The sequence below is a fragment of the Prionailurus viverrinus genome, chromosome B4 (genome assembly GCF_022837055.1).
Source record: "Prionailurus viverrinus isolate Anna chromosome B4, UM_Priviv_1.0, whole genome shotgun sequence".
NCBI lineage: Eukaryota > Metazoa > Chordata > Mammalia > Carnivora > Felidae > Prionailurus > Prionailurus viverrinus.
In genome coordinates, this window is record NC_062567.1 from 56,691,915 (window position 1) to 56,706,030 (window position 14,116).

The following is a 14,116-nucleotide window of genomic DNA, read 5'->3' on the forward strand; positions in this document are numbered from 1 at the left end:
ATTTACTTAAATAATAAGGCAAATTCACATGTGTTTAAAGCCACAGAAGTGATACAAAGAAATCAGAATAGAGGAAGAACACTTAATACTAGGGTAATGAGAGGGGAGTCCCTCTAATGACTGTAGCCTCTGAGTTTGCCTTGAATATTCGATGGATTAAAACAGTAGCAGAGAGGCATTCACATAGTATGGCCACAGAGCCCAAGAGGTAGAAAAACATTCACCTATATGATGCAGATAGAAGATCAAATAAACCAGTATGTAGAGGAGTGGAAGATAATTCTGGGGAGAGAAACTGGGGGCTCTCTGTGAGTTTGGGTTTTATTTGGCAGGCAACGGAGTATCAAGAAAATCATGCATTGGGGTAGGGGAAAAAATACCCAAAGCAGTGATTTCTGGTAAGCAGTCTAGTGGTGATACAGTAGGTGAATTGAAGAGAAGAGAATGCCTGGAGGTAGAAAGACCAGATAGGAGGCATAATGTGTGATGAGCCTCAACAGGGTGATGGCCATGAGAATGAAAAGTATGGATGAATAGGAGGTGCCATGACCCTAGGCATGAGGGAGAAGGCAATGTTACACATCCTACTGAAGCTTCCAGCCAGAGCTTACTTGGGAATGGATGGTCCCATTAAACCACAGAAATCGACAACTGAGAAGGGGGAGCTGGATGTAAGGTGTTATGATGAAGACAAAGAAAGAATTTCAGATGATTTCTGTGTGTGTAGAATGAGAAGATGAGCAAACATTTTTAAATTTGTTAAATGTTTGTTTATTTTTGAGAGAGAGACACAGAGCACAAGCAGGAGAGGGGCAGAGAAAGAGGGAGACACAGAATCCGAAGCAGGCTCCAGGCTCTGAGCTGTCAGCATAGAGCCTGACGTGGGGCTCAAACCCAGGAATTGCGAGATCATGACCTAAGTCGAAGTCGGATGCTTAACTGACCAAGCCACTCAGGCACCCCAGAAAACATTTTTAAAAGCTACAGAGCACAAGACAGCTGGGAGAGTAATGTGACCTTAAATTCAGGAAGAAAATAATTTAAAGATGGAGAAGGCACAAAAAAGTGTAAAAATTACAGAAGAGTCAAAGGCAATGAGAAGCAAGAAAAGGTCACTGGATTGAACATTTAGGTCATCAGGAAACAACAGGAAGATGGTAGACAATGAAACAGAAGACGGTTGATGCAGAAATCAAGGAGAGAGGGTAGGTCAATTGTTTTATAGGAAACTTTGGTCCTGAAAGGAAGGAGATGGATTAGTTTGTGGGGATAACAGAGAGCAGAGTAGGTTCAAACAGATGGTAGCAAGGAGATTTCAAATGCAAGAACAATAATCTAGCTAACGGTGGCGAGGGGGTAATGATGAAAACAGGCAGTTATAAAAGAAGTGACAGCACAGGGGCACCTGGGTAGCTCAGCCAGTTGAGCATTCAACTCTTGATTTTGGCTCAGGTCATGATCTCACAAGTTTGAGCCCCATGTTGAGGCTCTGTGCTGGCAGTGCAGAGCCTGCTTGAGATTCTCTCTCCCTCTCCTTCTGCCCCTCCCCTGTTCTAAGTAAATGGATAGATACATAGAGAGATAGATAGATAAATAAATAAATAGGCTTTATGGAAAAAAAAAGAAGTGACAACACATGCTTGTGTGCAGGCAAAAGTAAAGAATTCATGGAAATAGATGGGTCATGTGGACACACTTAAAAAAGCTAAATATATACCTGTAAGAAACTGAGAACATCACTTGGCACATGGGGGGCAACAAATGTAGGTATCATAATTTCATTATTGGTGATAGAGGGCTACAAAATCTTATACAACATTATAGTTTTAATATAACAAACTTTATACTTGAACAATATGGGGTAAAATTATCCTCCTTTTCAGTTGAGTATTAGTAAAATAAAGTGGTTTTTCTTAATTCATAAAAGAAATTCAAGTGTTTTATATGAAGAAATGAATAAAAATATATTCGATTGGCTCCAATCCGAGGTGTTAGTCTATAAATTGTTTCAAATATTGGGCATGCTTGAATTAAGAGCTGTTAATAAGACTATTTTTTTCTGTTTTGATAATTAAATTATCCATTTTTAATGATTTTTTTAGAAACAACAGATTATCACTAAGATATATATCTGAAAGCCTGAGTGCAATTGAAAATTTCTTGTTTGTTAGTTTTAAACTTTAACTACAATCGCTTCATTATGGAAATTCTTTTTTAAAAATTTTAACTAGAAAGAGAGACTTAAAACGTGGGGCCCCCAGTGGGAAGCCAAGACATAGACTGGCACTAAGGCTGATTGGTTTCTGCTATTCCTCAGTCTCTTTCATTAAAGTAAAATACCAAAACATATTACATTTGAATTACTCATCAGTGTGAGAAATCTGTGAACTTCCTCCCTTTTCTGTATATTCAAATGACCTTTCCTTGGAAAATACTTGTAACTGTGTTTTGTAAATTGCCTAAAAAAGCCCTAACCTTTCTAGAAAATCAGTTATTAAATTTTTCTGGTGTTTCTTTGGTGATTATATTTGTCTAAGAATTCAGGTAGGTCTGCAGCAAATGAAATAGAAGTTCTTTTTATTTTTTTTTCCGACCACAGTTGGTTGCCAGTTACCGTGCGAATGTGCGGCTCCTGGGACAATGACCCTACCGGCATCTGCTGGAGCTTCCTCGGGGACCGGCCGCTGGGCTTCCCAGTCACCACAAGGCTTGTTATTCTGCTACTGTGTATGTGTCTGGGCCTTTTGTAACACGGACCTGCTGTCCACAAGGTAACAAACCAAGGCCGTCACAAATGCACACTAGGGTTTGCAAATTAAAATTTAATTCTGATAGTAGACATAGAAAAGTTATTTTTAAATCTCAGTGGCACATGGTGCACAGCAAACACAAGGTTCTGGCTTTTATTCACTTCTGCAGTAAATACATGTGGCCAAGGGCTAGAGGATCAAATCTGTGGACTTTTCAGCCCAATGAATTTTATCACTTAACCGTGCCAAACGCAAAACGGGCACAGGGGAAAGGGTAGACGCATTAATACAGGCATTCCTGCAGTTTTAAAGACTGATTTAGGAATGATTGCCATCAGCTCTGGCTCCCAACAGTGTTCCTGTCACCCTCTGGGGCTGACATTCCTCTGCTGTCCTCATCTCCATTCTCTGGGAGCTTCCCTGCAAAATCATACCTGCCTTTCCCTGCTCCCAGTGCAGGTGGAGCCTAAATAAATGGAGACTTTGCTTCTGGCGTTATAAGCCAGGAAGAATTGTCCCCATCTGTCTATCCAGAAAAGGGAAGTTCTCTTCTTTGGGTAATATATGAGGTGAGTCACAGGTTGTAGAGGTTTTTATGAGAAGCCTTTTATGAGTTTGTATTCAGAGTTGTAAATCAATATCCAAATGGACTTTGTGATGGAACAGAGTTTCTCAACCTCAACACCATTCATATTTTGGGCTGGATAGTTCTTTGCTGAGGGGGGCTGTCCTATGCATTGTAGGATGTTTAGCAGAATCCCTGGCCTCTATTCATCAGACGTCCCTAGCATTCCTCCCAGTTAATCCTTTAACTAGAAGACAATAAAACTTAGAAGACTGGAGGACAGGCCCTGGAACTGGAGATCTAGCTTAGTCTATGAGCTATTGTGACCTTACTTAGAGTTTGTGTCCTTCAGTGTTTTTTACGTAAAAAAAAAAAAAAAAAAAAAGTGAGGATAATTAAGAGCGTCTATCTACACCCTTGACATGCCTCAGGGCCCTCACCCATGCTGTTCCCTGTGCCTAGAATGTACTTGCACTACCTCTTGGTGTGATTGGCTCCTTTTCATGCTCCAAGTCTCAATTTAAATAATCCCTCCTCAGAAAGGCCTTTCTGTTTGCTCTACCTACAGCCAAACTCTCTTGTGATTATCTATCATAGCACCGCTTGTAGGACTCACCATATTTTATGACTTTTTAGGCCTCCCCCCCTCAGTGTTTTATAAGTTCCATAAGGACTAGGATCACGTTTGTCTATTCAATACTATGTCTTGAACACCTAACATGGTGGCTGGCCAGTAGTACAGGCTCAACAAGTATTGCTATATGCAGGAATGAATAAGGTTTTATAATGATAATAATTAATTAATTATTAAGGTTTTATTAATTATTAATAATTATATATAAATATATAATTATTGACTATATAATTAATAATATCATCATCATGTGTACTGAATCGGCTTAATGAATTTCTGGTTTTATAAAAATATTCACTTTTTCTAAAACGTTAAGATCAAAATCTCACAATCAGTAACAGCACATAAAACAATTACAATAGAATGCCTCGTTGGTTATCAATGACAATTGTATAAAGCCTACAATTTGTAAGATTGTACAGAGCTGGGCAGCCACATCCTGGACACGCTCACAGCACATAAGAGCAGGAAGATCTGACTCCAGGACAAGAGCCTCTGGCAGCTATTTCCCCGAGTCTTAGGAGCTTCTGGCTCCCATGCTGGGGATGAGCATCACTAGCTCAGCCACTGGGCTGGGCCCCTGGGTCTGCCATCTTTATAGTCTCTGGCAGGAAGAATGCTGGCTTTGTGTTTGGTTCACTGGCAAAGTAACACTCTTTTCTTAAAATCAAACTATAGTTAACGTATATTTGCTTTAACATAAAGGAAATAATTTTAAGGTAATATTCAGAGACAGAGGAGCAAGGCAGGAATTGAGTCACTATATACTTGGGACACTGTTGTTAGAATATTTGTGCTAAAAAGAAAGTAAATTTTTTAACCTATTACTTTTCACACTGTTAAGGAGAAAGAAGGCTGTATTGAAAAGAAGATAACAAGTTCTAGTGACAATAGATTGAAGTTCAAGATGGGGTAAAGATCCTAAGAGCTATTTAGTTTTAACACAGCTACTTAAACTATGCCCAAGTTTTTAAAATAGCTATGATATTTCTTTTTATTTATTTTTTATTTATTTTTTTAAAACTTTTTTAACATTTGTTTATTTTGGGGACAGAGAGAAACAGAGCATGAACGGGGGAGGGTCAGAGAGAGGGAGACACAGAATCTGAAACAGGCTCCAGGCTCTGAGCTGTCAGCACAGAGCCCGACACGGGGCTCGAACCCACGGACCGTGAGATCATGACCTGAGCCGAAGTCGGATGCTCAACCCACTGGGCCACCCAGGCGCCCCTATGATATTTCTTTTTAAATCATGAATAATAAGAAGAGAGGAGCATTTATAGACCTGAATTTGAGATTGTGATAGATTCAGCAAACTGCTGACAAATAAGCCTGATGCTGATCCCCAAGATAACATACCAAAATGGATCATTGAAAGGATGATGTGGGAAGAAGGAGGCGTCAAGAGAAACCAGCATGGGTTCACACTAACCTCAAATTGGGGATGTGGCAGACATGTGTCTGGGATTTGGCAAGGAGACTCTGAGGAGTCTCATGATTTTTCTTTTAAAGATAGAGAAACATGGGCTCACTGATAGTTTATTTAAGAGGGAGTTCTCTGTGGCTGAAGAATTGCACAGAACATGACTATGTCAGTCTGAAAGCATGTTTCTAGTAGCATGCTAAAGATTTTGAGCTTAGCACTGTCCTATGTAACATTTCTAGCACTTTTAATGAAAATCTTCCTTTGCAGAGGTGGGCAATTTTGTTTTTCAAAGAGGCAGATGGGAAATGTTATAGGCTTTGTGGGTGACATAAAGCCTCCATTGCATCTTTTTCTTTAAAGAAAATACTTTTTAAAAATGTTACAACTAGTCCTAGCCCAAGGACTGTACAAAAAAAGGTGGCAAATCAGATTTCCCCACGGGCCATAGTTTGCCAATCCCTGTTCTACAGCTTATCAACTTGAGGATGACATAAGAGAGAATGAACATATTGCTTAACAGAATCAGGATCCATAAAGATATCATGAGCCCTGTGACAGGTTAGAACTAGAAGGTGCTGGAAACCTAGAGTTCAACCAGGCAAAACAACTCGTTGTCTATTTCCAAGACAAACTGAGATGGCCTTGGATTATGGGTGGCAGAAATAAGTAAAAATAAATGCACCGTTTTATGCTTGAAATTCCAAACTCCCGATTACATGAGTACAGGATAGGCATTTATGGTTTAACAGCTGAACCAGTGAAGAATGGCATGTTAGCCAAGAGTCAGCCAAATCTGGGTCAAGGGTATGGTGTGATTCCCAACTCCACTATCCAGAATAAGATAACACCACTCAGCTTCTTGCCTTGGAGTGTTACATCAAAAGTCACTGCTGTAATATGTAGGGAAGGCTGAAGAAATTGGAAATGTTTAGACTGGAGGATGCATGTACCAGGATTTTAGAAATTGCAGAGCACAGTAAAGCTGCACAAGCATGGAATGAGCTAGTTTGTTGTTTGCAAGCCTTAGCCCAGTAGCCAGGACTTAGGGGAGGAAAGAAGCCTGGGAGGCAGTTGCTCACAGTTCCCTCGATGACTGAGACATTAGGATGGAATGTACATGTGTTTATTTCTCCCCTTAGGTCATAAAGGTTGAAACATTTCATTCGCCAAAGGGCATATCCATTTTTCCTCATGCAACAATCCAACATCTCAAGGAAAAAGGCAATTTAGGAAAGAAGCCCCTATCATTATGATCGGAAAAACAGTGTGCTCCCAGATGGAAAAGGGGGACTCTGTCCTCACACTGTGCTTAACTCTTCCTTCCATCATCTCCCCTGAGTCCACTGTTGCCTTTCATAGATGTAATACAGACTGGATCCACTCCTTTTTTATATATAAAGCTCTTCAAATATTTAAAGATATATACTCCCTAAATCACTGCTGCTTCTGGAAAGAGATCACTAATTCCTTCTACAGTTCATTAAATTTCACATATGCCATAGTTTCCAAACCATTGAGAACAATTTAGAGTTTCAAAAATTCTTTTTATGAGCATGGTTCCCATTTGCTCCTTTGGAAGCAAGGAAAGTATCATATTCTCTCTGTCTGTCTGTCTGGTCCCTCACCCCTTCCCACTTTGGGCAAACCATGTGAACAAAGTCCAGGAAATTTGTATAACATATCTAAGACAGAGAGCTAGAAAGTGGGAAGTCCAGGATTATACCAAGTCTTTTGAGTTCTAAGCCTGTGCGTTTCCAGTTCTCTGTTAAAGGCTATATATTTAAAAGGGTGTCAAGTGTGGTATGGGTTTGCAATTTGGTAATAGTATTTTTAGCAGCAGGTACCACAAGGTAAATCTGATAAATTCTCAAGAATACGAATAATATAAGGAATGGGGTGGGGATACAAAATGACAGATATGGGAATCCTTTCTCTAGTTTGAAACTTTTTGGTTCTTTTACCCTCCATGATTCTATTTCAACCCACCACGAAATTCTTAGAGCAACTCCCTTAGCAGTAATAAACATAACTACAAAGTATCAGGTTTGTACTGTTCTGGGGTCCTTTTTACAGACCTGTATTCGAAGCTGGTATTGTGGGTGAGCAGTTGTCCTTTTCACATGTTCCCATCATTGAAGTTAAAGTCATAGTAGGAACTTCACTACTCCCTGAGAACACACAAATTAGAATATGGTATAGAGACAAATACGCAAATGACAAGAAATGAACATATAGTTACAAAGGTGTATAAATAAAAATCACTACTACCTCAACTTAGCTGTGATCCTAAAGTCTTTTAGGAACTTGGTTTGGAACTCTGAACACAGTTTTGTGTATTGAAGGCATTTTATAAATAGGGAGTAAGTTCACAAGCCAACCCACTAAAAGCCTTTTATACCTTTTTGAAGTGGCAAAGATAAAGTATTAATAATAATGCAGACCTGAACCACCATGTACAACAATGTTTCCATGGCCAAATGCATTCAGGATTCAGACTTGGAATGACAGAACACATTTTCCCCAAAGCAGTTGGTTTCCCGGATTCTAAGCCACTGGTCAGTCCCTATAGCAGGTAGAGACTTTCAGGTCATGGCAGTTCTAACAGTACAGTCGGGGGGTGGGGGGAATCTTTCTTTTCTCCCTTAGTTCCCAAGGATCCATCTGCTTGGCCTATCTCCCCAGCCAGAATGGAACAGAAAATGGTAAACTTCCTATCTGTGCGAGAGAAGCTTTATAAGAAAATTTTTTTGTTGTTAGTGACAAATACAAAGTAAAGAGGTTTATACTTCTCAAACCAATTTTTCTTTTTTTGAAAAAAAATTTAATATAATTTATTGTCAAATTGGTTTCCATACAACACCCAGTGCTCATCCCAACAGGTGCCTGCCTCAATGCCCATCACCCACTTTATCCTCTCCCCCACCCCCCATAACCCTCGGTTTGTTCTCTGTATTTAAGAGTCTCTTGTGGTTTGCCTCCCTCCCTCTCTTCAAACCGATTTTTCAAACAGTCATCAAAGTCCGTGAGAGGGAGGGGCAGGAGTAAGTTCATTTGTATATACAAAGGGTTGAAGAAATACTCAAGTGCATATCAGAGCAACATCACACCAAGTTATCCTGGTTCTCTGATGAGATGAGGGCAGAAGTGACAAACAGGAGCTGAAGTTAGGACACATGATTGGGGGACGGACCAGGCCTGGGGTTGCCTGCAACCCAAGCCTTGGAGCTGAGAAAGACAGAGTCCACTCAGGGAAGGGAGGTCACACATTCACCTCCACCTTTCCTTGCCCCTTGACTGGGGCAAGCTCCAGGGAAAGGGCAGGTGCACCACCTGGTGCTGGAGAGGGTTTCTGGTGGTCAGAGAAGGAGAGAGATGGGGTTTCTGAATGTGTCCTGGTGGCCATTCTCTTACTTAATATTTATTGGCTCCATGCCAGGCTCTGAGGGCCCAGAGTCGAGGCCTCAGAGACCTGATAATTCGGGAATACTGAGAGGCAAAGACAGGATTACACTTGAGTGGAGGAAGTAAAGTACAGTTAACGTAATGGAGTGCATTATGAGAGAGACGTGAATTCTAGCAACAAACAAACAAGCAGACAAACAAACAGAAAGCGTTTTGGAGAAGGATCAATCTAAAGACATGGGATTCACACATAGAAAGATGGGGGGGTGGGCGGGATTCCTGGTGCAGTTTGTATGACAAAAGGCACAGAGACCAGCGAGGGCACAGACATGGGAGCAGAGGGACCTGAGCATCCAGGCTATTGTTTTAAACCAAGCATCTCACAGCCAGTGCAGATCGAGCAGTTTTTGAATCAATGAGACACCGAATCAACCGGAGGTTACAATGAATGAATTGGGCGGGAAGAAGGGGCTGCAGGTGGGAAAGCCACTAAGAGGTTCCTAGTCTCCTGGGTGAGAGGAAATGAGGGTGGGAAGCCAGAGGGCAGCACTGAGAAGGGGGAAGAAAGAACACGTGAGAAACACTGTAATCTCTGCTTGTCAACAGATCCTTCTCTCCAACTCCTTGGGCTTTTCTAAGACATGGGCCCCCTCAACCCCGTCAAGTGGCAGCTGCTTCCTCTGTGGAGCGCGGGACCCAGCGACAGAGGTAGGATCTGCGTTTTCCTAAATTCCCGATGCCATTTGCAAATTATCCATCCTCCACTCTCCTATGTGTCTGCAATGCTCTGCCGCAAGCTCTAGAACTCCCAACCTTCCCTCCTTGTTCCTACCTCCTGGCTTTCCCATGACTATTTCCTACCCCCTGAACAACTGCACATGTCTGCCCTCCAGATTTCACTTGCTACCTAGGCAGGTTATCCTCAATAAGCTTTCACTCAACTTTGGGAGCAAATAGTGTTTGGTACTTGAAAAAACAAACTTGATGCTATTTATCAATAGACAGATGGTGTTACAAATTAAGTAATTAAAAATATTATGAAAATAAAGGCACTTTCCTCAGGGCACAATATCGTATTCACTCTCAGCCTTATGCAACAAACATTCTCAATCTATGAAGAGTCAAGAGTTTAACTTCTCGTATACTAGATTTTCATAGTATTTGCAAATGCTTTCTCTTATTTAACAGTTTTTCATGTAAATATGCACATTTTTTAAAAAAAATTTTAACTTTTATTCACTTTTTGATAGACAGAGCATGAGTGGGGGAGGGGCAGAGAGAGAGGGAGACACAGAATCCGAAGCAGGCTCCAGGCCTCGACAGCACAGAGCCCGACGCGGGGTTCGACCTCACAGATAGTGAGATCATGACCTGAGCCGAAGTCGGACGCCCAACTGACTGAGCCATCCAGGCGCCCCTAAATATGCACATTTTTTAATAAAGATCTTGACATTTTAGGTCTAATGCTGCCTATTTTGTAAGAAAAAAAGGAAAGATATTTTTATATTTCTTTAAAAAAATTTTTATTTTCTGGGGCACCTGGGTGGCTCAGTCAGTTAGGATCCAACTTTGGCTCAGGTCATGATCTCACGGTTTGTGAGTTCAAGCCCCACGTAGGACTCTGTGCTGACAGCTCAGAGCCTGGAGCGTGATTTGGATTCTGTGTCTCCCTCTCTCTCTGCCTTCCCCCCCCCCCCCGTTCATGCTCTGTATCTCTCTCAAAAATAAATAAACATTAAAAATTAGAAAAATAAAAATAAAAAAATAAAAATAAAAAAAATTTTAACTTTTATTCATTTCTGAAAGACAGAGCATGAGTGGGGGAGGGGCAGAGAGAGAGGGAGACACACAGAATGTGAAGCAGGCTCCAGGCTCTGAGCTGTCAGCACGGAGACTAACCTGGGGGTTGAACCCATGAACCGCGAGATCATGACCTGAGCTGAAGTCAGACACTTAACCAACTGAGCCACCGAAGCGCCCCTTTTTATATTTCTAAGGAAGATACGTTCATAATGTCACTAACATCCTTTTTAATAACACAAAAATATTTATGACTAGAGTCAGAAAACAATAACTATTGTATACATTTGGATTCAGGGATTGTGATTGCTTCAGCTTCAGACTCTCCCTGTACTGAGTAACTCATTGTGATCATGCCTGGTACATAAGAAATAATTAAAACCCGAAGATTTTTGTTTATGATTCACAGATAGTTTTGGGGGAGTCTGGGAGGCTACTTACAAATATGAGCTCTTTCTTTAAATATATATGCCTGTTGGGGCGCCTGGGTGGCGCAGTCGGTTAAGCGTCCGACTTCAGCCAGGTCATGATCTCGCGGTCCGGGAGTTCGAGCCCCGCGTCAGTCTCTGGGCTGATGGCTCAGAGCCTGGAGCCTGTTTCCGATTCTGTGTCTCCCTCTCTCTCTGCCCCTCCCCCGTTCATGCTCTCTCTCTCTGTCCCAAAAATAAATAAACGTTGAAAAAAAAATTAAAATAAATAAATAAATAAATATATATGCCTGTAAAATTCTGGAACAAGTAACATTTATGGGAGAACAGGAAAGACAGTAACAAAATATTTCACGTTCCTCTGAATAAAGATGAATACCTAGGTATGAAATTCAGTCTCCAGTTTAATAATTTTCAATCTATGTATATGACATTTCTATTCTGTGCTTTGATCACTCAGACTTAATAACAGATCTAAACATCACCTAATTATCCCATATTCTAAGAAAGAAACTACCATCTGTCATCAATTTAATAATCAAGAAATGTTTGTTAAAGGCAAGAAAGAATATTGTTTATAAGTCACCACTAATTATGTCATACCTTTAAATTTAATGGCTTGAGGGGAGAGTCATTTTGTGGTTTCCATTCTCTACAACTCATAGGCAGCAGAATCACCCAGAGAAACAAACAGCAAAGTGCAGAACTATGATTTGTATCCAGCAAAGCAGGAGAGGAGGAAAAAGAGTAACAAAGAAATTTAACCCAAACAACAAAAGGTAGGAAAGGGGGAAAAAAGAAACCATTAGAAAGCATGATAAATAAAAATTCAAAGTAAGATGGAAAGAATAAGCCCTATCACCACAAGAATCACAGTAAGTCTAAGTGGATGATGTCTAACCAGTCAGAAAACAGAAATAAATACTGTACAGAAATTGTGATAGCCACGTACTGGTGAATTGAGCTCCTTAACGACAGCATGTTGAGCATTTTTTCAATACCAAATTTCTTACTTCCTGATGGTTTCCAAATCAAAACATTTATCATTTTCAATTATTTAAGTATAATATGATGTACTGTGAGCAAACATATGTGGAATAATGGTTGTGAATGATACTAGATGTTGTTCTTGAGGGGAGACAGGAAAAAAGAGGAAGAAAAGATTCCAAAGCCATCCTCCTACACTGAATTTGTTGACTGTCTTCTGGAAAATAGTTAGCATTGTTGAAACTTTCTCACTGAAACTGAGCCCAGATGCTGTTTCTTATATCAGGGTTTCTCTATACACATTGATGGCTAAAAAACTGCTGAGGAGTATTGGACATTCATGAGCTCTCAGTGAACAAGAACATGTTTTCAAGGAAACATTTCCTCCATTAGTGTTTATCTGTAATGCTCTTAAGCTGTGTACAAGTCATGTCTGCCACGAGAGGAAGCTCATTTGGGGGTCATAGCAATACCTGTAGCGGGAGTTCTGTTTTTCAGCCTATCCACTTCCATTGTGAAGTCATCCTTCAGAAAAAGGAACCCAATAATGGAAAACAGGTAGACAAGGATGAGAGCCAGGACTGCAGTTAGAATAATGGAGCGGCCATTCCGTGTGACACTCTTTATGACATTGAGCAGAGTCTCTTCTCTGTACACCAAATCAAACAGCTACAAACATAAAACAAAACAAGAAAAAAATGCAATGCAGCAAAAGCTGAATAAACGTAAAGGTAATTATGGATACAAATGCAAGCCATTTTAGTTTGTCTGCGAAAAAATAACAATCTAAGTGATACCTTAAAGGTGCACCAAAATATATGTTTCTTCTACAGTTGGAATGTATTAATAAACTGTTTTTCAATAAAGATAACTCTAAAACAGTATATAATGTGCACATAATGTGTGTTGGTTTCATAACCAACATAACTTTAATTTTGTAAGATACAGAAATAGCAGAGTGTCACATTTGAATTTAGAAAAATTATAATACTATACTTAACCAACTTAGTTACTTATTCCTTATTTTTAGTCTTACTGATGTTCTGCAGTTGCTTCTGGAATACGTAAAATGGCTAAGGTGAGAATGCTGAATTACATTTGCCTAAGTGATGAATAATTGACAGATTCATTAAATGTATTGTTTAATCGAAGGATTAGAGGAGAAACCACCAGAACAATTTGATGAGGCTGCTGCCATAGAAAAGATAGGAAATTTAAAAATATTTGAGGAAGGGAAATGCGTTTCCTGGCTACAGGGACATAACAAAGACAAAACCTATTATTTTAGTATGTACATTTGGAAACAGAAGTATAAGCAAAACTATAATATACAATTTGTTAAATTTCCACTTCCTCTAATGGGTTATTATCCATTTTGTGTTTAGTAGTAGAGAATCTATGCACTGGTCAAGAACCTAGGTATGTGTTTGCTGTCTGGAGTCCACACCCAGAGCAATTTTATTTATTGCTCTATTATTAAGTTGAAATTATACATTAGCAAGTACATGTTATATTATCAAAAGCGGGTTAAAAGCAATAAATTAACATTCACTTAAAAAGGCATAAATATCTGTTTGGAGATGAATACTATTTTGGAAGTTGGAATAATTAAGGTTTGTCTCTTGCTCTCTGAAGGCACTGATTAGAATTTCTGAACTGGTTGAAATGATCCATTACTAGTGTCACAAATCCCTTCGGAAACACCAGGGCCTTGTTTATACTCTGTTTTTCTGAGTACTGAGGGTTATATACTTACTTTCCAATTTAATTCTAGTCTTGCAAATAATTGCCATAAAGATATTACCTTATATGTTCACCTTAGGAAGTTGATATTTTATCATGATCATACATAAAAAAAAGTGTTTAAATATTTTGCTATCTGCTTATCTTCTGGAGAGAGCAGAAACTTCCAGAAATAAAGTCAATGTTCTTCAGTACAGACAAAATTAACTAATGCAAATTCAACTTCCAAATTATCGACACTCTGACTTAACTTACTTAAGCATGTCATTGACATAAAGGAGATTTTCCTTTACTTTAACTCAATAGTGGCTTAAAGAAAAGGTCTGGCAATGGACTCTAGGTCACTTCTGAATGGTTTCTAAAAGTTTATCACTTTCAGAA

The 14,116-nt window shown here is 39.7% G+C and overlaps 1 protein-coding gene across 4 annotated transcripts in view; it reads right to left on the bottom strand.

Annotated features, from left to right (window-relative positions):
- Positions 1-14,116, bottom strand: part of ITPR2 (inositol 1,4,5-trisphosphate receptor type 2) — a 515,671-nt gene that overhangs the window by 67,005 nt on the left and 434,550 nt on the right. For all 4 annotated transcript variants that reach the window (XM_047864958.1, XM_047864957.1, XM_047864956.1 and 1 more), the window contains 2 exons: positions 12,466-12,661; positions 7,451-7,543 (listed from right to left, as the gene is read on the bottom strand). In XM_047864958.1, coding sequence (XP_047720914.1) covers positions 7,451-7,543; positions 12,466-12,661 — 289 coding nt within the window. The remainder of the gene's footprint in view (positions 1-7,450; positions 7,544-12,465; positions 12,662-14,116) is intronic.